At 39.7% G+C, this 22,246-nt stretch overlaps 3 protein-coding genes across 6 annotated transcripts; 1 reads left to right on the top strand and 2 right to left on the bottom strand.

Moving 5' to 3' along the window:
- Positions 1-1,659: 1,659 nt before the first annotated feature.
- LOC135615440 (protein phosphatase inhibitor 2-like) lies at positions 1,660-7,109 on the bottom strand. 4 transcript variants are annotated; one of them, XM_065113931.1, is made up of 5 exons: positions 6,632-7,109; positions 5,184-5,249; positions 4,373-4,515; positions 4,131-4,292; positions 1,660-2,246 (listed from the first exon to the last, which is right to left on the bottom strand). In XM_065113931.1, exons 2-5 carry the CDS (start codon positions 5,213-5,215, stop codon positions 2,023-2,025), a joined length of 561 nt encoding a protein of 186 aa, XP_064970003.1. In that variant the 5' UTR covers positions 5,216-5,249; positions 6,632-7,109; the 3' UTR covers positions 1,660-2,022. The 4 variants fall into 4 exon arrangements, with proteins under 4 accessions (XP_064970003.1, XP_064970005.1, XP_064970006.1 ...); XM_065113933.1 differs by having other exon boundaries at positions 4,373-4,488; positions 6,632-7,104; XM_065113934.1 differs by lacking the exon at positions 5,184-5,249 and having other exon boundaries at positions 4,373-4,488; positions 6,632-7,100.
- Positions 7,110-8,935: 1,826 nt separating this feature from the next.
- LOC103989117 (GDSL esterase/lipase At5g45670-like) lies at positions 8,936-11,285 on the top strand. The gene is made up of 5 exons (XM_009407881.3): positions 8,936-9,222; positions 10,009-10,133; positions 10,216-10,461; positions 10,549-10,801; positions 10,899-11,285. Exons 1-5 carry the CDS (start codon positions 8,973-8,975, stop codon positions 11,120-11,122), a joined length of 1,098 nt encoding a protein of 365 aa, XP_009406156.3. The 5' UTR covers positions 8,936-8,972; the 3' UTR covers positions 11,123-11,285.
- Positions 11,286-11,724: 439 nt separating this feature from the next.
- On the bottom strand, positions 11,725-22,231 carry LOC135615439 (serine/threonine-protein kinase 12-like). Its single transcript, XM_065113929.1, has 12 exons — positions 21,881-22,231; positions 20,015-20,089; positions 19,810-19,905; positions 18,608-18,693; positions 18,360-18,480; positions 17,632-17,711; positions 17,407-17,469; positions 17,188-17,306; positions 16,680-16,765; positions 15,789-15,910; positions 13,254-13,365; positions 11,725-11,954 (listed from the first exon to the last, which is right to left on the bottom strand). The coding sequence occupies exons 1-12, from the start codon at positions 22,217-22,219 to the stop codon at positions 11,859-11,861; spliced, it is 1,395 nt and encodes a 464-aa protein (XP_064970001.1). The 5' UTR covers positions 22,220-22,231; the 3' UTR covers positions 11,725-11,858.
- Positions 22,232-22,246: the final 15 nt, after the last annotated feature.

The following is a 22,246-nucleotide window of genomic DNA, read 5'->3' as shown; positions in this document are numbered from 1 at the left end:
GCTTGTGTTAATGAACGTGAAGTTAGGTCTAAACTTGGACGAAGGGATTCTATGTTTGCTTAAGGAGATCGATGTTCCCTATTTCCAATCTCAAATTGACTTCCAAGATGTGGTCAAAGTATTCCACAAAAGGCCTCCAAATCCACGCGTCCGGTGGAATGCAAGTAAATTAGTGGCGAACACAAGATGGAGGAGAGCTTCGCCAGGCACAACTCCAACACGAGGCCACCAAACAGCGTTACATGCTCCAACATGTTCTCCGTATGCTCACCACCTCCATCCATGCATGCATGCATGAATCACGGGTTAGCAACAATTTTCTTCGTCGTCGTCGTCTTCTTCTTCTTGTCTGAATTCTATTCATGCAAAGACCACTGTACAAAGCGAGAGGAATCAGACGTTCCTTTTCAACAAAGTGCGCGTGCCTTCTTTTCTCGAGGGATGAAAAATCGCTACAGATTACGTGACCCGGCTTTTGGGCAGAGAATAAAGCGGTGGCTGTTAGTGATGTCGCACGAGGCGGCCCACTCGGGATACAATATCTCCAGATGTGATCGCCAAGGAATTTGGAAGATAGCAGTAGGTAGCGAATCTTTCTACGTTTCTTGCGTGTGCTAAACATGGGGAAATCTTACTATCGTCCCTTTTGTCTTGGACGACACAGTTACATTGGAAGCTCACCTGCATGTGGCAGGTCTGCGATGGAGATCGCCGTGCCAAGCTGGGAGATGCGGGACGATGGACCAGACAAGATAGCGAGAGAAGCACGAAGGAGAGAGATGATGGCGGATCCGAAATCCACAAAGAGGATCCGGGGTGCCGGGCTTTTGGAGAACAGCGTGGGTGAGGAGGACAGCAGAATGGCAATCTGTGGATGATGGGTACTCCTGCTTTGAACAGAGATGGACCTCAGGACATGAGCAAGCGACATGTCATGTTGCTGCTGCCGCCGCCTACGTTACTGGTGGTGTGATCGTTCTTTTCAGTGCCAAAGATCCGGAGAATCCATGGTCGCATGAGGAGGAAGAGAGAGGAGGAGGAAAGCTGTGTCGCGGGCATTTGTTCCGAAGCATATATGCTGCAGTGGCCATGGCGGTGGAGGCAAGCGATGAGGGCAGCGGAGATTTGGCTTTCTGCTTTGCGAGATCTGCGCTGTCCTCGGGGACGACTGCATCTGTTCCTTTTGGCCTGTGGTCAACACCTCGACGTCACACCGCCCGCCAGTGGGTCAGTCGGCAATTTAGTGCTTCCCGGAGGTCGGTGGGGCACATCAAAGCTTTGGGGATTTTGCTGGGGACACAGCTCGCAGTGGAAGTCTTCTTTTTTGTCTCTCAGTTGCAGCTGCTGTGGACGCAGCAGCCTCCACTAGATTGCGTGCCAAACGTTGTTCCACTACTAGATTAAATCTCTACACTGCTAAGACTAATGAAATTTTACGTAACCCTGCCAACTTCTTCTTCTGCAATCTCATGATCGTACGCTGCTCATAACCAATGAGAAAGAATAGTGAAGTTTAATGTAATATCCAACGTAATCTCAACAAACAAATGCAGCTCAAAACCAAGGAAAATAGTCACACTCCTGCAAAAATAACACCAGATTTATTTTCCATGACCCTTTCCAATTCCAGCAATAATAACACCCATTTTACCCCACATATCGAGTGAAAGAAACCACAGAATTCAACCGTTTACACAGTTTGTAATGAAGATTTACAGCTCTCCAGAAACACTGCCAGGAAAAAGGGAGGTGAGAAAACATGGAACAACCGTAGTACAAATACAGTCAAAAGATGCTGTGGAGAGAAAGGTAGATCAGACTTGGCATCACATAAAGTAAGATGGATTAGAGAATCAAAGATTTTGCACTAAAAGTCGGATAACCACAAGCCATGTGATCACGATACGTGCTTTTTTTTCATTTAAGCAGAAATCAATGATCGAAGCAAATGGCTCGGATGTCTTCTTATTGGAAATTATTCACCGGTGGGCTGCATCACATGGGGGACGTAGTTCCCTTATTTTATTTGTTGGGTGTGGAATTTTGAGCTTCACCAGATTCGGGTCCCCTCACTTCATCCGACGTTGAATCACCGATCTCTTTGCCAGTTTCCCCGCCACTGTTGTCTTCTTCATCCTCATCAACAAGGGACTTCGCTCGCAAGAGTTCTTTGACCTTATGGAATTCATCATAGTGAGCCTTCCGGTGCTCCGTGAAACTCAACCTTGCAACATCCACTTCAGAATCTGAATCGATGAACATATTAAATGATCTTGGTTAGCTATAGTTTCTGCTTCCTAATATAAATTGTTATAAAAAAGAAAAAAAAACATACACCTTTAAAGCTTGTCAAACATTGTTGATATAAACAACTGAATTGGATGAGATATGTAACGAAGATGAAAAAAGCAGAACATATAATAAAAGATGCATAAAAGTGTTATCCTCCACATGTAACAGCATTCGGAGGAGGTATAAGCACATGATGGGGTTCTCTTCCTAACAAGCTTAGATGGAAGACGACAGGTCAATGAACCATTTCAAAGATGCAGCATATCATATAATTAATGCAACACATGAGTAAATAGGAAAACCTTGAAAACCCCAAGAAACTCTACTCTCAAATGTGCTATCCATCTCTAGATTTAGTCAGTACAAACCTTGCTCGATAAATGCAGGCTTTAGTGTGCAAGTGACTGGTCATTTAACGCATTTGAATGACAAAAGTGACACGGGTGTTTTACAGACTGGTAATATGATATCATAACACACAGGCATTAAAAAGCAAAGAGAAATGAGACAGGCGGCTACATTATCCCAATCATAAACAGACATACAATTACCTGAATTAAGCTTAATTTGTCTGATATGGGCATAAATAAAGAAATCATGCAAAAAATATAAGGTACTTATTAAAAAAAATAAAAAACCAAAAAAATTAATATGCCATTATGTATAAATGAGATTCTCTTACAAAAGTACCTCAACAGAAAACAGTTCTAAAACACACCAAGGTGGCCTGATAGGAGAGCACAAGAACATCATTAGCAACAAAACAAACTAAGCAAAACGTTGGACAGAGTCCATAGTAAAAAAAAAAAAGGCAGACCCGGTGCATGACACTCTCACATTGTCTGGGGAGAGTCAACGTATGAAGGCCAATAAAGAGTCCATAATAACAAAGACTTAAAAATGATGTCATATAATGCATTGGCAAAAAAGAAACAATCAAAGGAGATTAAAATTGGTGTTGATATTAGTGATGTTGAAGATCCATGTTACACCAGTTGAATGATAAATGTTAACTGAAACATATTGTACCATTTCATCAATGTATCTCACCAAATCTAGCACATACTATCAAGTCACTTTTTAACGCTTCACCTCCTAAATCACCAAGACAGATGTATTTGACCCCAGTCCATAACGAAACTTCCTGGAGAGCAATAAAGTTTTCACGGGTTTCAATGCTTGGCCATATCAGGAATCCCAACTGCACTCCATCTTCTCTCCTATTGTGATGCCAGAACAGATCATCATGGTCACATAGATTCATCAACAAGCCCATCATAACATCTTATACTTTCTAAAACTTCCAGCTAACTCAAAGAAACTAGAAAGAAGCTCGGAGCAAGAAATAAACATTCCAACCATAGCATCCCATTACCCTAACATTTTAGTGCTATATCACTTAATCTCCTTGTAGTTTCTATTTTTCTCCTTTCCTAAAAAACAAGGTTAGAATTCCATATTTTCCTCGAGGTAGGCAAATGCATTAGCCTCATTTTCCACAAATTACACATCACTCACCGGCAAATATACAAGTCATTCAAACCAAAGCTTCAACAGGAATCACTTTTAAATCTCATGCAACTGATTTCACTCTTCCATGCTATAGATCATCACTTAGTCTGCATTCCCACCAATAAAGAACCTTTTTCACCATTCAACAATGATTTGAACCAATGTTTTTAATAGCAGTTATATAAGATGCAAATTTATAAAGAAAGAAAATTCAGCTATTCTTATTTTGCTAGTATGAGTTTGATTTGCAAGAAAAAATAGAAAAGACAGGAGAAACAGGTAAATTCCAAGTAGGTAGGAGCACTAAGCAGGAAGCAATGGGCAACCATCATCTTGCTCCATGGCATCAGTTTCATCTTCAGAAGATGTCCAATCCCCGTTAGGGCTTCTGCTTGAAGATGCTACATCATTCAAAGCAGTCATAAGAGCTTCAGCATGAGCAGAATTATCCAAGCATTCGTTGAAAGCAAGTCTCGGTGATACAGCACCTACAAGTCAAAACAATGCATTAAAGTTACTCTTCACCAAAATTAACACGACATAAGATGAAATATAACAGATGTCTTACCATCATCTTCGATCATAGGGTGATAAGGTGTCTTAGGCTCTGTTATTTTCTGCCTCACTGGTTTATTTGCTTCAATCTCATCCAAGTTTGCTTCATTCCATCTAACTCGACTCTTTCTAAGAAACAAGCATGAAACAAACAAGCTGATCATATGCTGGATGCACATCAATGATCACATGTCTAAAGGAATGGAATGCATAAATGGAAAATTACTTTTTATTGAACTAAGTACATTTATATGTAATTAAAGAGAGGGGCCGGGGGAGAAGAAAACATGATGATGAAAGTTCTGCTTTATTATGATACTGTATTCTGAATAATTTTCCTTTTGCTATCATGTATAAATTTTCTGCTGGATTTCATATAAAAGACTAGAAAACCAAAGGTAAAAACTATATAAACAAAAAATATAAAAAAATTAAAATAGTATATAGATTGGTCTTCAGTTCCTCTTTTAGAAGCAACACATATGTACAATTCTACAAAAAATAAAAAGAGGGGAAATATACATACATACAAAATCAGGCAACCATGGTGTGTGTGTGTGTATACACACACACACACACATACATATATATATATATATATATATATATATATATATATATATATATATATATATAGTTTCTATAATTAAAATTGTTTTCTATGAGTAATTTGGTGTGTGAACACTATATCTCAAGAATATAATGCATCAATGAGGGCAAAAGGCTATATCTCACAGTGTGCTCATATGGTAACAAGTAAATATCTGCAGAAACAAGATATCATCAACAGAAATATATCTAATACTAAAGGTAATGCTACTAACCTCATAATTTGTAAGTGTTGTATCTTCTTCATCAACCAGAAAACTTAAGGAACTACTAAAACCAACCTACAACCAAAAGACCTCCAAAAACTAAAAATCCAACTATCGATATGTATCAAAAGTAAATCGGCAACATGAGATGGTTTTTGGACATTTCACACATATAAATTATATCATTTATATACATAAAAAAGGAAACATATAGAACTCCTAGCAAAAGAAATTCAAAATTCTAAAAGAACTTCTCCAGGTGATAAAAGAGAGGCCCATATAATGTGACACATGGACAACAATATTATCAGTACCATAGGAGCCAGGCTTAACTGAATCATGCAACATTTGACAAAAATGAGCACTACCAAGACAGAAATTTCTCCAGATACTTGAATCATCTTGAAGTTTAATGATCAGAGCAAGAGAACAGTAAGCCTCATACCTAGCTCTACCAATTGTCAACAACAATAAGATTCGATCATAAGATAAATCACATCTTTCTGCTCTTCGATCCCACAAAAATCCAGTTTTAACTCTTCCACAACCTATAGTAACTACAAGTACTTAAATAGTTGGCGACAAATCAGATATCGATGCATAGCAACTAGTAAATGTCAAAATACAAGTGTAAACACCAATCATTTCTCTGTTCACGTAAATAACATAGCTATAGTGAACAATATACAATTTGTGAAAGCAAAATTTATTGGTCAGACTAGAACATTTGAAAAGGAAACACAATACAAACTAATAGGAAAACATAAATAACTAATGAAAAAAGAAGTCTTGTGACCATAGAGAAAAAAACCATCCCTTCCAAGAAGTCTTGTGCACTCATCGGTCCCGACTATCCATCAAAATTTTTCTCTGTCGTCACCATAAATTAGAAGAAACTTCCTGTGCTAATACAGTTAAAAGCAACCAACGATTGCACAAAAACAGTAGTTTTGCACCACCAACTGGAGACTTCGAAATCAACATAATTGACTAACAAGATGATCCACAGTATCAAGAAACTAGACTTTAGCACAAAGAAATCAATAACACAAAAGTTAGAGCGAAGAGGAAATAGAAGGCGATACGTAACATTTGATCTTAGGCCGTCTAAAGTTCTCCATAGAACGTCTTTAGGGTCACGATCAAACAAAACAGCGAAGCAACGGATATTATAATCCATAATATCTTTGTTATTGCGATCGAACTCAAAGATCGACGGTCCGACCCCTGCAGAAGTTAGGGTTTCTATTGGAGCCCCCAATCAGCAGGTCGATCGTAATGGCCGACAAAATATGGTGATATCCGGCGGGTCAAGGGTTGTGCTCCTCTTCTCTCACCCACCACCCAAGGCACCGTAGCGATCATGTGACAGGCTGTGTCGATGGCGGCGCGATAGGAAAAAGGGCTAAAGAAAGCGACGACATGAACGAGAGACGCCGGGGGGAAGCAAGGCGTACCGGCGAGCGGCAGCGCACGGGGGAGGGGAAGCGCCGGCGACGGCGGTATAGCGCGCGAGGAGGCGGTCCGTGGCGGGCGATGGGCCGGCGGGACTTTTTGCTGCTGCGACTGTCCGACCAACGTACACGCGCCCACGAAACTACCAAATCTGGTCCGCGTAATGACGTCACGAACCATTATGCTCATTCGTCTGTGACGTGGCTTCTACTTAAATGTGCCGATTTCAAGTCAATTTTACTCGCTCGCTATAATACATTCCTAAACACGAATCACTTCGTGTTCGACTTGTTGGGTTTGAAATGGCCCAAATAGAGCCCATTCGTATCGGCCCAAATACTACACTGGTGGGCGGCCCAAATACTATCCGCCCATTTACCATTTCCCGGTGAGCGGGAGTGACGCTGGCGGCCACCGACGGCAGCGCCTCGGCCGCTTGCCCTGCTCCTCACGATCGGTACGCTCTCGTTAGTGCCAGAAGCCCCGGCGTAGGGTTCGTTGTTGTGATCAAGGTTTGATTTTGATCATGTTTGAGGGGTCAGATGGTGTTGGTGCCGCACAGGGAGGCGGCTGAGGAGGGGGGAGGGGGGTTGCTCAAGAACTGTTCGGAGATCGGTGCTAAACACCTGGAGGGCTCGCTTCGGGTCTGTCGTTCTTCTCCCCCATCATTTCTCTCTCTGCGAGTTGGATGTGCTTCCGTGGTGCAGTGATGGCAGCGATGGCTCGTCCCATGCAATCCAGATCGAATCATGTCATGCGGAGGACACCACCCAAGTTTTATTGCCGAACATGGAGGAGGGAGTGCCGAAGCTCCTCTCCCTCTCTTCATTTACTTCCATCACCGGCGCCCATATCCTTCGCCCTCGTAAATGCAGTTGGACTTTGGACAGTGAGTGTCAGGCACTTGCTCTGACAGCCTTTCGGAGATCGAATTCCAGCCTCGATTGCTTCCCGAGGCGTATTGATGATGGTTGGTTGGCTTCATAAAGGATCGGCCTGATGAGCACCCAAATTTGGTTGATTGATGGTGAGCTGCCTAATTCGGTATGAGAAGACATCATTCGCATTGCACAAGCAGATTCACATTACGATGCAGCCGATCTAATCACCACGAAGCATTGTGTTGGGATGGATTCACTTCAATTATGAGTCAAAGCCTGTCTTTTTCTTGTGTGATGGATGTTGTCAACATCTAACATCCATATCCATCAGATGTCTTTGTTCACGAGGCATGACGAAGGAGAAGAAGACCTCTCATCTGTTTCGACCGACTACTCTATCATGAGACTGCATTAATGGTAATCACAACTGGCTGCTAAATCTACGATGAACTCCACATATATGTTCTCACTCTAAACTCGAGAAGAACAAGTGTGGGGACTCATCACTCCCACTTGCTGTTACCACCATTGAATTGGAAGGCAAGGATTAGATGAAGTGCTCCACAGCCTAATTTATTGCCTCGATTCAAGTCGCCCACATTATGATGCAAGTGTCACGCGGATATCCAACCCAACAAGCTGTGGAATCACAGCGTGAAATGAATCCTTTGACCTCAAGATTGAGGTATGAATGAAATCCAAATAAGAACGAAAATTATTGGTCTTCGTTGATAGATATAGAGTTTCTTTCTTCTTCCTCTGCCCATCATTTTTGTCTCTTAGTTCCACAAGAAGCAGACAACCTACTCCACACATGGTTTCTAATGTTCTCTGTCACAACTTGGAAGGCTCAGTGAATGAGCCGGTAAATGTAGATGGTGTACATGTCTCTCTTGCATTATTAGCTGACGTTTATGACCATTATTACTACTTCAGCTACATACAGCAGGCCATTTACTTGGTACTGCTCAAGTTAGGACAGCAGATCATATACAGATCGAACATGAGCTCACGGTTGGTGCATATATAGTACTTCTTCCTATGTTTGCATGAAGTCTGTACTCTCGACTTTGTTGGCCATGCACCATTTGATGATAAAACCTAATCTGTCGGCATTGAACTATTGATCTCAATTGATTATTAAAGAGATCGATTTAGACTTGACGAGTGAAATGTATACGATTATTATTTTTAATGTCATTTTAAAGACTTAATTAGGTGATCATAATCTCATACATGTAAGCTATTATTTCTGAGGAAGGTTGCAGGAACTCCCGTCTCAACTCCGAGACTGTGCTCGCCTCTGCGTCCACGTTAAGCTCGCGAGGGCTTTAATGCACTGGACCAACCCTACTCTCCCAACCGATACCCTAATCCTTGTCTCCTTCCTTGCTTCCCTTATATATCTCCCTCCATGTGGCCTTTTACTTCCCACCTCCCCATCGCCTCCTATTCCTGCTTCATGGCTCACGTTGAGCTGAGAAGGACGATGCTGGGCGCGCGGTGGCTGCTGCTCTGGGCGGCGTTCGTGTCGGTGCGATCGGAGCCGCAGGTCCCGTGCTACTTCATCTTCGGCGACTCGCTCGTCGACAACGGCAACAACAACAACATCGCGTCGTTGGCCGTCGCCAATTACCCGCCGTACGGCATCGACTTCCCCAGCGGCCCGAGCGGGAGGTTCACCAATGGCTTGACCACCGTGGACGTTATTGGTATGGCGTTCTACGTATGCCAAGTATAGTTTTCCGCTTCTGTTCTTAGTCGCTCAAGTAATGCTGCAACAGTGTCTGCCATAATGACAACTGATACTTCTCTACATCGAGAAGATGTCGTACCCCATTCGCCATCATTGGTCGTGCAGGAGAATGGTAGAATCTTGCTCGCCATCGTTCGCTTCTAAACCTTAATGAAACATGTCATCTTGATCATTCTATCCAAACCAGAAAGCATAGGTAGTTTAGTGGCCGGCACACACGAGTCACCGCACTGAGTCCGGAACACGTGAATCGGGCGGCGGCGGCGTCCATGCTATGCCATTAAGCTTGCAGTGGTGGGAGCCTCGTGGTCTGAGCTATATCTTTTATGCTGCAGCCAAGTAATAGTTTGTCTGTGACAAATTCCATGTTCTTGTGCTCTTACCATATTAAGCAAGCCAGGATGTGGTACGTTCTGCGTCTGGTGGCAGGCCGCAGTCACGTACTTGAACAGAGCATAGGGATGAATCGGCTTCGACTGCGAGGCTCAGAACAGTAAATGCAGGATATGAGTATACTCGGTCATCGGATCGGGTGCTCCTAACTCCATTTATTATCTTCACGTGATCACTATTTAGGTTTGCTTTCCTTCTGGTGACCCTATCCGCTTGGGGAAGAGTAGCAACTTTAGAACCAGTTAGGAATGCTCTGCTTCGATATTTGGTAAGAGTATGTAATGTTCTAACACCATGAACAGATGGATCATTGGGAATTGGAGGCTAAAGTTATGATTGATTTGTGCAGCTCAACAGCTGGGTTTCGACGATTTCGTCCCACCTTACGCAAGCACGAGAGGGCAAGCGCTTCTCGCCGGTGTAAACTTCGCCTCCGCGGCCGCCGGAATAAGGGAGGAAACCGGCCAACAACTGGTACGCCTTCCCTGAAAGGTTGCTTGACACCTAGAGATCTACATGGAGAAGAGAACTAACTTGTCTAGGCTTGGGCTTGCAGGGTGGGAGGATTCCTTTCGGGGGACAACTGCGGAACTATCAATCGGCGGTGCAGGAGATGGTCAGCATACTGGGAGATGAGGACTCTGCAGCTAATTACCTCAGCAAATGCATCTTCTCCGTCGGCTTGGGGAGCAACGATTACCTCAACAACTACTTCATGCCGGCGTTCTACTCGACCGGTCAACAGTACACCCCGGAACAGTACGCCGACGAGCTGATCCAACAGTATTCGCAGCAGCTCAGGGTTAGTCTTTCTTTTCCGGTTCAACTATGGCAGCATCAATGGCAGATCTCGACATGATACCGATGAGTTCGTTGCTCGTTCTTTTAGACTCTGTACAACTACGGAGCGAGGAAGGTGGTGTTGATAGGAGTGGGACAGGTGGGGTGCAGCCCGAACGAGTTGGCTCAACGGAGCCCCAACGGCGTCGCCTGCGTCGAGGAGATCAACAGCGCGATCAGAATCTTTAACGCGAAGCTGATCGATCTGGTGGATGAGTTCAACGCCTTGGACGGAGCGCACTTCATTTACATCAATGGCTACGGCATATTCGAAGATATCTTGCGGAACCCGGCAGCCAACGGTGAGGAACATCGGTCGCCTGCCTTCATCGTCATTTCATCAAACACTTACGATACGTTGTTGTTGGTTGCATCACGTCGTGGGTCTGTGTGCTTCAGGGTTGAGCGTGACGAACAGGGGATGCTGCGGGGTGGGGAGGAACAATGGCCAGATTACATGTCTGCCTTACCAAGCCCCGTGTCCGAACAGGGATGAGTACCTCTTCTTCGACGCGTTCCATCCAACCGAAGCTGCAAACATCATCATTGGCAAAAGATCTTACAGCGCGCGGTCTCCTGGTGACGCCTACCCCATGGATATCCGTCGCCTTGCTCGAGTCTGATGTCGCATCGGCGTCAAGGAGCCGTCGGTGTTCCCCCTCCCCCCAACCCCATCTGTACTGTAGCCTACTAAGTGCGTGGAACTAATATGTGTGGGTATTATTTGCCGTCTGTCTGTCGACTGAAAACCCCAAATAAGGCTCATATTCCGTGCCTTTTGTTTTCCTTGGAACTGTTTCACCTGCCATACATATGATTGCTGGAGACTGCATTCCAGCCATAAATCGAAGACGATTTCTACTTGCTTAAACATAAAGATCAAGCATCCTTAGTCAACTTGCTATGAAAATTTTCAATCAGAGAGTAACAGCGATACAAACCATGATGGATTTCAGCCACTCCATATGTTCCAAGAGATTATACATGGGTCAATACGAGAATCAAAAGTCACATATCATCCTTATATACGCATGCATGCGGACAAAGAATAAAATGATCATCGTCACATGGCAAGGTATGTGTTATCACGAAGGAAGGCCCCAACACAATTGCAATGATACATTTTACCTATCACCAGACAATCCAAAGCTACGAGTCATGAGATGATCTCAGCAAAAACAAAAAAGTGATTAGATGATTCCTGTAAGCACCAAAAAATCAACCATGAAAAAGACATATTACATTAGTTTGGCAAAGGGCCTTGCGGCTGTATAACATTGTATGCCGTTTAACAGTAGATTACACCAAACCGAACTAGCATCTTGGTATCTTACTCTTATTTGGAACATCCGATAGAAGTTACAAGTTTGTGGTGGATGAATGGGATGAGCGGGTGCTACCGCCGTCTTTCTTCCATATGGCCTCAAAATTCTGGAAACATTTTAATGGCGTCACCTGGCAATGCAACAAGAAAGTGACAAAACCAGTACTTTTTAAGTTCATAACTGTCAGAGAAAGTATGTGGTGCAGCTACTGAAAACCAAATGTAATTTTGATGCAGCCAAATTAAGTTGCATGAGGTTCTCTGTTGAAACAGGGGCAGTCAAAATAAGAATACAATGATCAAAATAAATACTCACAAACCAAATTGGTCACTTACATCTCCAATTTATTTTTCAATTTTTAGCACACTTAAAAAGTATTTCCCTATGAAAACTGAAAAAGGTGTAAGAGTAAGAAACTTTGTAATGTTTTTATGTACACCTAAAACAATTTTGTCCACTGCACTATGCCATGTCGATTATTATATTACAGTTTGATTATATCATAAACGTTGTGGTAAGATGGATTTTTTAGGTTACCAGAAAGGACAGAGTGAGAAACATTTACATCCATCAACAATTGCAATTACTCAAATAGAAGATAAAACAAGAAAAAACCATTTAAGAAAATAATCATGCCCAAAGAAGACCTACAGATGCTTCTGAAGAAACAGGATAGAGTTATTTAAAATTAGTAGTATGATGATAAAAGAAGGAAGCTTAAGAAAATTTCATTAGAAACAATAATAGGAGATTCAACAGCTTTTAATTTGACAATTGATACTACCCAAAAACAGAACTCAGTGGTATAAAAAGATTTATGCAGTCGATCACGAATAATTGACATTATGGTTTACTGTTGAGTTTATGATTATGTTCTCCGCAATATATCTATATGTTCGTGGTTCCAGTATTTGCAAGAAATCAAGTATGGGTACAAGCGCCACTGAAGAATTAAGACTAGTACAACTGAATGCTCTTGCATCGCAAGAACTAAAAGTATAATCTTTTTACCGCATGGAACTTTAAGTCGACATCGATTTTTAAGCTTCATAATGTTCTGATAAAAATGTGATTAATTTTTTTAAATTTGCTTCCCTCCAGCAATTCAGAGGTAGTAGGAATCCACAATGTTATGCATTTGTACTTCCTAGAGATGACCATCTGCACTATGTGCATACATAGGTGGAAATTGAATCAAACCTTCACCAAAAAATGATTTAGATAGGACTGATCTAAATTCTCCTGGTATTTTGAAAACTCAGCTAATCAGTAGCACAATTCTGAAGGAGTAACAGAAAATAGTAATTGTTTTTTTGTACTTTCTGAACTAAGTAGCAAGAGTATATAGAAAATACTAGTTCCAGAAAACATGGGAAGCCAATTACAAGGAAAAAAGCTGCAACCCGAAGTAGAAATTGAACAAACTTACCTTCCAACGGCGTTTTTGAGCAATATGGTTTTGAATTTTTGACAACCGATCAATTATTTCTCTAAATGTTGGTCTGTCAGCAGGATTTTCACTCCAGCAATGCTCAATCAACCTATAAGGGGGAAAGATGATGTATCAGATCCAGTCAATCTTCTGTGATAACAAAAGCAACAGCAATAAGAAACTAATTCTGGACAAGCATGGAGTCTTCTTTGTTGGCATTAATTAGAGGCATAATCAACACCAAGATCTAGGACAGTGGTATTCAGAAACATGGAAAATGAATCAAACCGGATAAGTTATTTAACAAAAAACGCCAACTACATTATTATAACCATGAAAATCAAAGATTTGGCAGAGCAACCCTTGTTCGTCATAGAGGTTATAACAACAATTACAACAACAACAAATTGTAATGTTCCAACTATTTGGGAAATATGCATACTTTTTTTGGATATGGCTCAAGATATACATATTTTGCTTACTTAATGTCTATATGTTGTTTTTTATTTTATCAAGTAACCTCATCTCTGTGACAAACAATCATATGAACTAGAGCATGTTGTGGCTGGAATAACGACAAATGGGATGGTGGGAAAAAGTGCTGAAAGGTTTACAAGAAGAGGAAAACAGGAAATTCTCATGGATTAGGCCCCTGCATAAAGCATATATTGCATGACTTATTGATTCCACAGTATTGTTTTGTGTGTTAAATTTGCTCATTGCATAATATCATCCAGGCTCCAAATGATCACGTGAATCCTACAAATTCTTGTTTTGAAACAAATATGTGGAATTTTCTCCTTAAAATCTTTTATAACAACATCTGAAATTTACCAAGACAAAGGAATCATCAAACAACAAAGATGCATCTTTCTTCATATTTTGCCCCTTGATATACATAAAAGATATTCTTAGCAAAAGATCCCAAAATTTATTACAATAAATGCTAAATTGTAGCTACTCGTTCAAAAATTTTCGGAGCTCCTATTGCGAAACACTGAAGCTCAAAAAGTTTCCCAAAGCATAGTATCACATTTTTCTCTAAGGAACTTAAGCGTACCATCGAGGACATTCATCAAACTGATGCAACTAGCCTCAAGACTTAGTTTCATTCAGGCCAAATAAAATTACAATGGACCACGGTACTGGTAGTAATTAAATTTTTAGTTTAATATTTAAAATTGCTACCATAGCTGAAATCAATTTTATAGTTGAATAGAGCTTTGGTCGATAGGCCTTAGTTTAGAGTTCATGAAATTAAAATTGGACTAGGCAAAAACTTAATAAAAATGACGTGTCTTAGATTTTACAACACATAAAGAAACGAGAGTAAATCTTTCTATATTTAAAGACAAAAATTGACTAGAGAAAGAGAAACAAATGGCAATATATAGGTGAAGGTACTAGGTGGGTTATGGCAACTGAAAGTAAAAAATGACAAACAAAAATGGTATAACAATGGGAAGGTTGATTGATACTCTGGTAGTATGTATCACACCTATCACATGACCTCCCTCTCATCATGCAAAACCCACCTGGCTCTTGTGTCATACCATTGAAAAGCCGATTATATTTGTCCTCATTCATCCAAAAGATCCCTGAGCAAGGTTCGCTGTACCATACCATATCGGCGTTTCGACCTGGCTCGAAACGGTACGGTACCAATGTACCGGGCAGTACATCAGGGCATACCGAGCGGTACACCCTGTTGTGGTACCGGGCGGTCCGCGTACTGGTAACCTGTCGGACCGGTATGTACTGCCCGATATGGGTGGTACGCTTCGGTATGACAGATCTTGTCCCTGAGTATATATCTCTTTTCTGAATTTATGACCACTCCAAGGCAACTTGCCAAAGAAAATGAAAAGAAGAAAAAAATTAGGGGAATGAAGATTCTCCACAATTCCTTATTCTTTGATTTGAGATAAATAATGTCCATAGTAAAACATATCTTATGATCATCATTACTGATTAATCAAAATACCTGATTCTATAGCCTCAAGCTTTAGAAGTCAACTTAAGTTGATAGTAAAGAGAAGGATATTTCAAATGAGATTCCCTAGCAACAAGAAAATGTATTTGTTTATGATTGAATAAAACTAATGAGTGTTATCAGGCTTGAGCAAAAACTAGCAAATAACTGTTGAAATACAAGATAAAATATAGTGTGCAACTGATACTACAATTGTATTATCTGAGAATATTATACTCCTAACAGATAAAATGAGATCAATGAAGCCAACACAAATCAGTTTATGATGTAAATGCTGCTTCATGTAGATCATGCATTTGCACATCAAAGTGGGAAATCCATTCTTCGAGGGAGACAATAACTTATCACATAGCAAACCTAAGTGTTAAATGTGCATGTTAATTGGTTTTACCATCCAAAAGCAAAACAAAGAACAAAGCTAATCAGCATCATCAAATCTAAACAATAAAGCATTGCTGGTTGTGCCCAAAAAAGTAATATAATAATGAAAATAATAAATTAGACCAACTAAAGAATATCAAAGTAAGAACAAAACTTACTCTTTTAATCCATGACCATACTGTTTTGGTGGAGCCCTAAAAGGTGGTCTCTGTTTAGACACATATGCTTTTGGAACTTCATTATCTTGTTTATAGGAAAAAGGTGGGCATCCTTCAATCATCTAGAGAAATGATAAAGGGTTGAAAATGTTAATGCGATATGACAATGCATTGGCCTTAGCCACAAGTGACTAGTAAGATAAAATATATCCATAATAATCATATACCCAAGTGCAATTTTATCACAATTACACAAAGAAATAATCTCAGTATATATTAAATTATTTAGGTGTATCGAGTCTCAAAGATAGCTTAGATAGCCAATTTCAACTAGAAAACTTAGTTCCGCACCTCCACTCGATTTTAAGTTGGCATGAGTATTAAATGTCAAATTGGTGCATAACAAATGTAAGGGGAAGAAGCAGTAATATGGTACTTAACAATTTAAAGGAAGCTTAGAGTCTAAAGCCAAAAGAACATTTATTACAATAACAACAGGCTCTTAGTTTCTCAAGCTTCACAAGAATCCTTCATGGTCAATCAAGTATCAGACTAACTTGTGTTAATAGTAAATAAGAAAGTATATCTCCATGAGATGAGATAAACAGAGAGTAAGAAAGGACAAGAAAGCAAAAGTACTATAACTGAAATTTAGCATACTTCATAGTTCAAACTTCAAACTACTACTACTAAACTATAAAGTCATGTAGCCGAACCTGTCACAATTGTCGAAGTTCAATCACAATACACCTCATGCATATAAAAAAAGACAGACAAAAAGGATAGATCCTAAACATTTGTTGGTGCAGTAGCTTATTTCTCGCAACAGATTCACGTTCAAATCCGTGACTAAAATAAGTTCTTGAAATTAAATGAAAGCAAATCCTTTACCTCTTGCAGGATCAAAGCAAATGAAAAGACATCCACTTTTGTATCATACTCCTCGTTGAGGAAGACTTCTGGTGCCACATACCTGCCTGTATATAGTGAAACCATAGAAGAATAAGAATGATACAACCAAATCATGATATACTGGAATTCTTTAGTGAGTGGCGACACAAAACATGAACAGGCACCAAAATGTCAGAAAAAAGTAGCTAAATCTTTTCTCCACAATCCCAACTAACTTTTAATGCTTGATTAACAAACTAGACTCAACAGTCCATAATATGCTTGTATTCTGTTTTGTAGCATGCTTTATTAGATAGGCATATAGAAGATCTCATATGTCGGTGGATATTTACTAAACTTTGACGAAACCATATTTTTCATGTTCAAAGAGAAGATCAAAGTCTAGCAAGATATAGGTTCACAAAGATCCAGAGCCAGTAGCCTAACGGAAAATTAACTATTGTCTGAATAAAATTAAAAAAGCATAAGAGAATATTGCCACACTCACATGCAGTGTCAAGACATGTCAATGGTCTTTCCTCTTTTACAGTCTTTGCCACTTTTAACAACTTGCTAACTCCAAAATCTGCAACTTTCAGATGCACAGAATCATCTCGCAAGATATTTCTGATGCAAAAATGTTTAGACAATAGAGGCTGTCAGGCAAATAATAAGATAAACACACAATTCAGATCAGAGAGCAAACGATAAGTATCTGGACACTTACGAAGGCTCAAGATCACGGTGAATTATGGCTTCAGGTTTATGCTCGTGTAAATAATTCATCCCTCTAATATATTTGTTTAAAAAATATTAGTTTATGCTCAATTAACTGAAGATAAAAATTTGAATTATGGTAAGAAATAACCACTAAAGAATTTGCATTTCCATTGGCATTCCTCAAAAATACACACAAATAATACAATAATAAGAAAATAAAAAGTGAACCAACCTAGCAATATCAAGCGCAAATAGCACTGCTGAGGATGGGCTTAGAGTTCGTTTCCGATTCAGATAGGCCCGTAGATCACCCTGCATATGAATGAGAACTAATGATCTGAATGACATCTTCACTCAAGCAAAAAAAGTTTTCTGTCTGTAAAAGAAAAGGTAACCAATCACTGGAAAAGCAAATAGGTGGTTTGCAAAGAAATCGTTCACTGAACTGATACGTTGGCAACATGCACTCATCTATTCTGGTGAACAACATGAAAGTAGACCCTTCTTAATATAGACATGTCAATACTTGGGGTCAAACAAGGTCACGCTTCTCATGTAGAGAATCATTGATAGTTACCTAGCATACATGTGAAATTGAGACAAAGTTCACTGATGCATGTCAGGATAGCTTTCATTTTCATCTTAATGCATGATAGTCTCTGTTTTCTTGTCTTTTCCCCAGTCTCTTTCTCCCTTGCCCATCCCTCCAACTCGTATATGTACATGAAATACAAAAGCTAGGTTCATACTTCATACTTGACATACTAACAATGTATGCATTTCAAAGGAATCACTCAGCATGAGGAGATAATTGAGCAGCCAATTTGGTCATTGCTCTCATGCCACTTTCATGAAAATGGAAGAACAAGAAAGTAAGAAAATATTGAGCAACCAGGTTTATATAGCCAGCTAGAATCCATTTAGCTACCAAGCTGAGTATTTCACACTTAGAGTAACAACCTTGCGCAAATATTCTGTGACAATCATCATTGGACTACTTTGAGTAACAGCACCCAAAAACTGGACAACATTTGGATGCCGTATTTGCTGAAGCAATGCAAGCTCATCCCTGAATGCCCTTCTGCAAAATATAAAGAAATCCTAACCAACAAATAAATGAACCAAAACCTGACTGCAACAGGTACATCAAGTAGACATTACAATTTGCAAACATAAAAATATGCAGAAAAAAAATAGGACCAACCCACAATTTATCCTCATCAGCCATTACATCATCACTGAACTTCTTCACAGCGACTTGAATTCCTCGCCATTTTGCTATAATAAATGTTCCCTAAAAGATGACATTGGTAAAAAATGGGGAGGTAATAAGTTGTATTAACAGGAGAAGTTACATCAACTTTCGACTTCAGAAAAAACAGGATAAGTTTAAATCATTAATATAATGTCAATTACAAAGACAAATTTCTGCAGAGCTGAAAGTCATTTAATAGGAGTTATTTTAGTTATTTCAGAGCAGCTTGAATGTAAATGAAGCGAAAATCCCTAGATTGCAGAATAACAGTGGTCATACGACGTTAAAACAGCAATGAAAGAAGTCATAAGCTCCCAACTATTTAAGTCAGCTACATAAATCTTCTATCAGCATTAACCACTAGTCAAACTAGGAGCCATCATTTCTAATGAATTTGTCTTAGATATTTCTCTCTCTGCACATCAATAATCCTAATTCACTCACCTTGTTTAACTAGTGCATCTACAGGTGCAGCTCTAAGTACAATAAGACTTGACCTGCTTTGACCAGCACACAACTAGATACATGTGAACGTTTCCATGAACAGAATATAAACAAAGTTTATCTATCATATGAGATACAGTAATATATGATAGAACAAATAACTTGGAGGGTGCAAGTATTAGGATAAACTAGGGACTACTAAGGTTGCTTTCACATACACAAAGGAGATCATGAAATGCACCAACAACGAGTCCAGGGAATTATTACATGTGGGAGGAGCCACAAGGAAGATTGAAGCTTAAGAAAACTTGGAAAGTCAATGGAGGCAGAAGAAAGAGACATGACAACCCTTAATAGGTCGATTGAGCATAAGCAGAGATCAAAGCAGAAAAGATATTCATGCAGTCAACAACTTAAGCAGTTGGATTTTGAGCTCCAATTGGCATTATTATTTTTTATTTAGCTTTCAACAATTTGTAAATATCTTCATTCAAATGCCAATACTAAAACATAGAAGAAGTATACAGTGTTAAATAATTGGAAAAACTATTCTGATTAAGGACAGAAAGTTAAAAGCCAAATAACAGAGATTAATGCTAAACATGTTACTACCATGCACTGACTGATTGAACATAAGAAAAGGAAAACAACACAAAGTTACAGTTAAGGACATATGTTATCAGAGTTGCAGATGAACATGAGAAAATGTACCTTAGTTATGTTAACACTGTTAGTGAAATCAAGTTCGCTGGGGTCAATCTCATATTCAGGGACTTCACGGGCATTCTCAACACGCATAGGAGTCACCTGCAGAAGATACAAAACAACAAGAACTAATGCCACAAGAATTTATTAAAAGAAAAGATAACTGCCTTCTCATCAAACTGGAAAGACTAATAGGTCTTCAATGATGTACCCGTAGCTTGGCACCATGCTTCTCAAAAAGCTTGATCACTTCATGGTTATTGTAATGAACTGCATCTGCAAGTGGCTGTTTAGCAGGAGCAATAGTGATGAAATTTGACTTAAGACTAAAACCAAACAATAAACTTTCATTATGCATACACCATGTGGATAATCATCATTGATAAAAAATTCATTTAACTCAATCCAGATATTATGACCTCACTACCAAGTTCAAACAGAATTATGACTTTCAGCCAATATGCTCAACAGTTCTCCTCACAATGAATCAATGCTTCACCTGGATGTCATGTCCATCCAGATTCATTTGGTTCTCGTAAAATTTTGTTGAAACCAACTAGTTTCAGCAAAAAATAACCAGCATTGGCTAAGGAGAAACTAGTTTCAGCTAAAACTAACAAGCATTGGCTAAAGAGCATTATGTGAAAAAAATTACTAATATTTTAACTCTTATGTTAAAAGTTTTAGTAGATTATTTCTTCAGATCTTGATGGTACCATACTCCAGAATATCACTTGCAATCATCAGCTTGAATTTAACTAGCTTCAATGATTTTTAGCTTGTCCTGTGATAACTCACTTATTAAATTCTTCATGCACCAAGTCTTGCTCCACTACTCTCTGAACACAAACTCAAACTTCCATGTAAGAATTATATATATATATATATGTGTATGTGTGTGGGTGTGTGTGTATTATAATATGTATGTATGTATGTATATACATATATGTACCTATGCACACACACACACATATATATATATATGTATATGTATACACACACGCACACACACATGCACATATATATACATATATGTATATGTATACACACACGCACACACACACGCACATATATATACATATATATATTATGTATGTCTATGCATGTGTATGCATGTGTATGTGTATGTATATGTGTGTGTGTGTGCATATATATATATATATATATATATATATATATATATATATATATATATATAATATTTAGAACATGCAAACATGAATGAAGTAGGTCTATGGTTAAATTTCATTCAACAAGTTAATTAAGAATGTTTATGACTTCTGTTTTTCTTAGTCTTAAACCTTTGGATGACGAGTGTTATTCTGCCATCATATTATTTTAGCTATTTCTCAATGTTACAATTTCTATTAAATCACACTGTCTATATAACTGAATGGTTGATAACTCGGGAAGCTATATTCTTACGCATACTCAGTTGTAGCCAATGGTTATAATATAAACTGTGTGATGTAGACAACTACAGATCCTAAGTAGAATATGCTCTAGCATTAAAAGATAACAAACTAACTTTGCAAGATAAATTTTCTTCTATTTCTTCCATTTTTTTCAATAATTTTCCTAAACCTTCACACAAAACAAAGGGATTTGTTAGCAAAATATTTGTCATTCATGCATTCGTTTCTCTTAATTAAACTACATCCCAACAATCAAGGAACAATTATGAGAATCCATTTTCGGAAGTCTTGAATCGAACTAACAAAATCTGACTGCAAGAATTAAAGCACCAAAGAGAAACAACAAGATGCTACAGGGATCCAGCAACTTGCAAAGGGAAATATTGCAGCACCTATTGTTCGGTTCAAAGTTTTAAATTGTCCTGACTCTAGCTCGTCTACTTAATTTTTACCAACACGAATTTTGGAGCGGCAACTAATTCGGCCACAATGCACGATGCACATGTATGCAAGTCTAGCATGGTCATCTTAGCCACAATTCAAAATCCTAGCAATGACCAAGATTCGTATATTAGTCTTCCCACCAAAAGTCCATAAAAAATAAGAAAGAATCAATAGTTAATTCACAACAAAGAAACTGAAGAAGAAACAGTGTCACGCACCGTACTGCCCCACCGATCCTCCGGGTCGACCTGAGCCCCGCTGTCGAGCAGCAGCTGGACGACGTCAGCGAAGCCCTGGCAGGCAGCGACATGGAGGGCAGTGCGGTCGTCGATGTCCCGGAAGTTCACGTCGACCCCAGAGGCAAGGGTCTCCTCGATCCCGGCGAGATCGCCCTCGTTGGCAAGGTACATGAGGCGGATGTTGGCGTCGACCTCCTCCGGGACCTGCAGCCCATCGAGGTCCCCGGATCGAAGGGCCTGGAGCTCGCCGTCGTCGCGATCCGGCGCGAGCGACGACTGCTTCCCGAGAGTGAATCGCCCCGTTGACTTGGCCTCCATTCCCCAAAGTCAGACTCCAAGCGTTGG

Source organism: Musa acuminata, chromosome BXJ2-6 (assembly GCF_036884655.1).
Source record: "Musa acuminata AAA Group cultivar baxijiao chromosome BXJ2-6, Cavendish_Baxijiao_AAA, whole genome shotgun sequence".
NCBI classification, from domain to species: Eukaryota; Viridiplantae; Streptophyta; class Magnoliopsida; order Zingiberales; family Musaceae; genus Musa; species Musa acuminata.
This window is presented reverse-complemented; position numbering and strand designations above follow the sequence as displayed.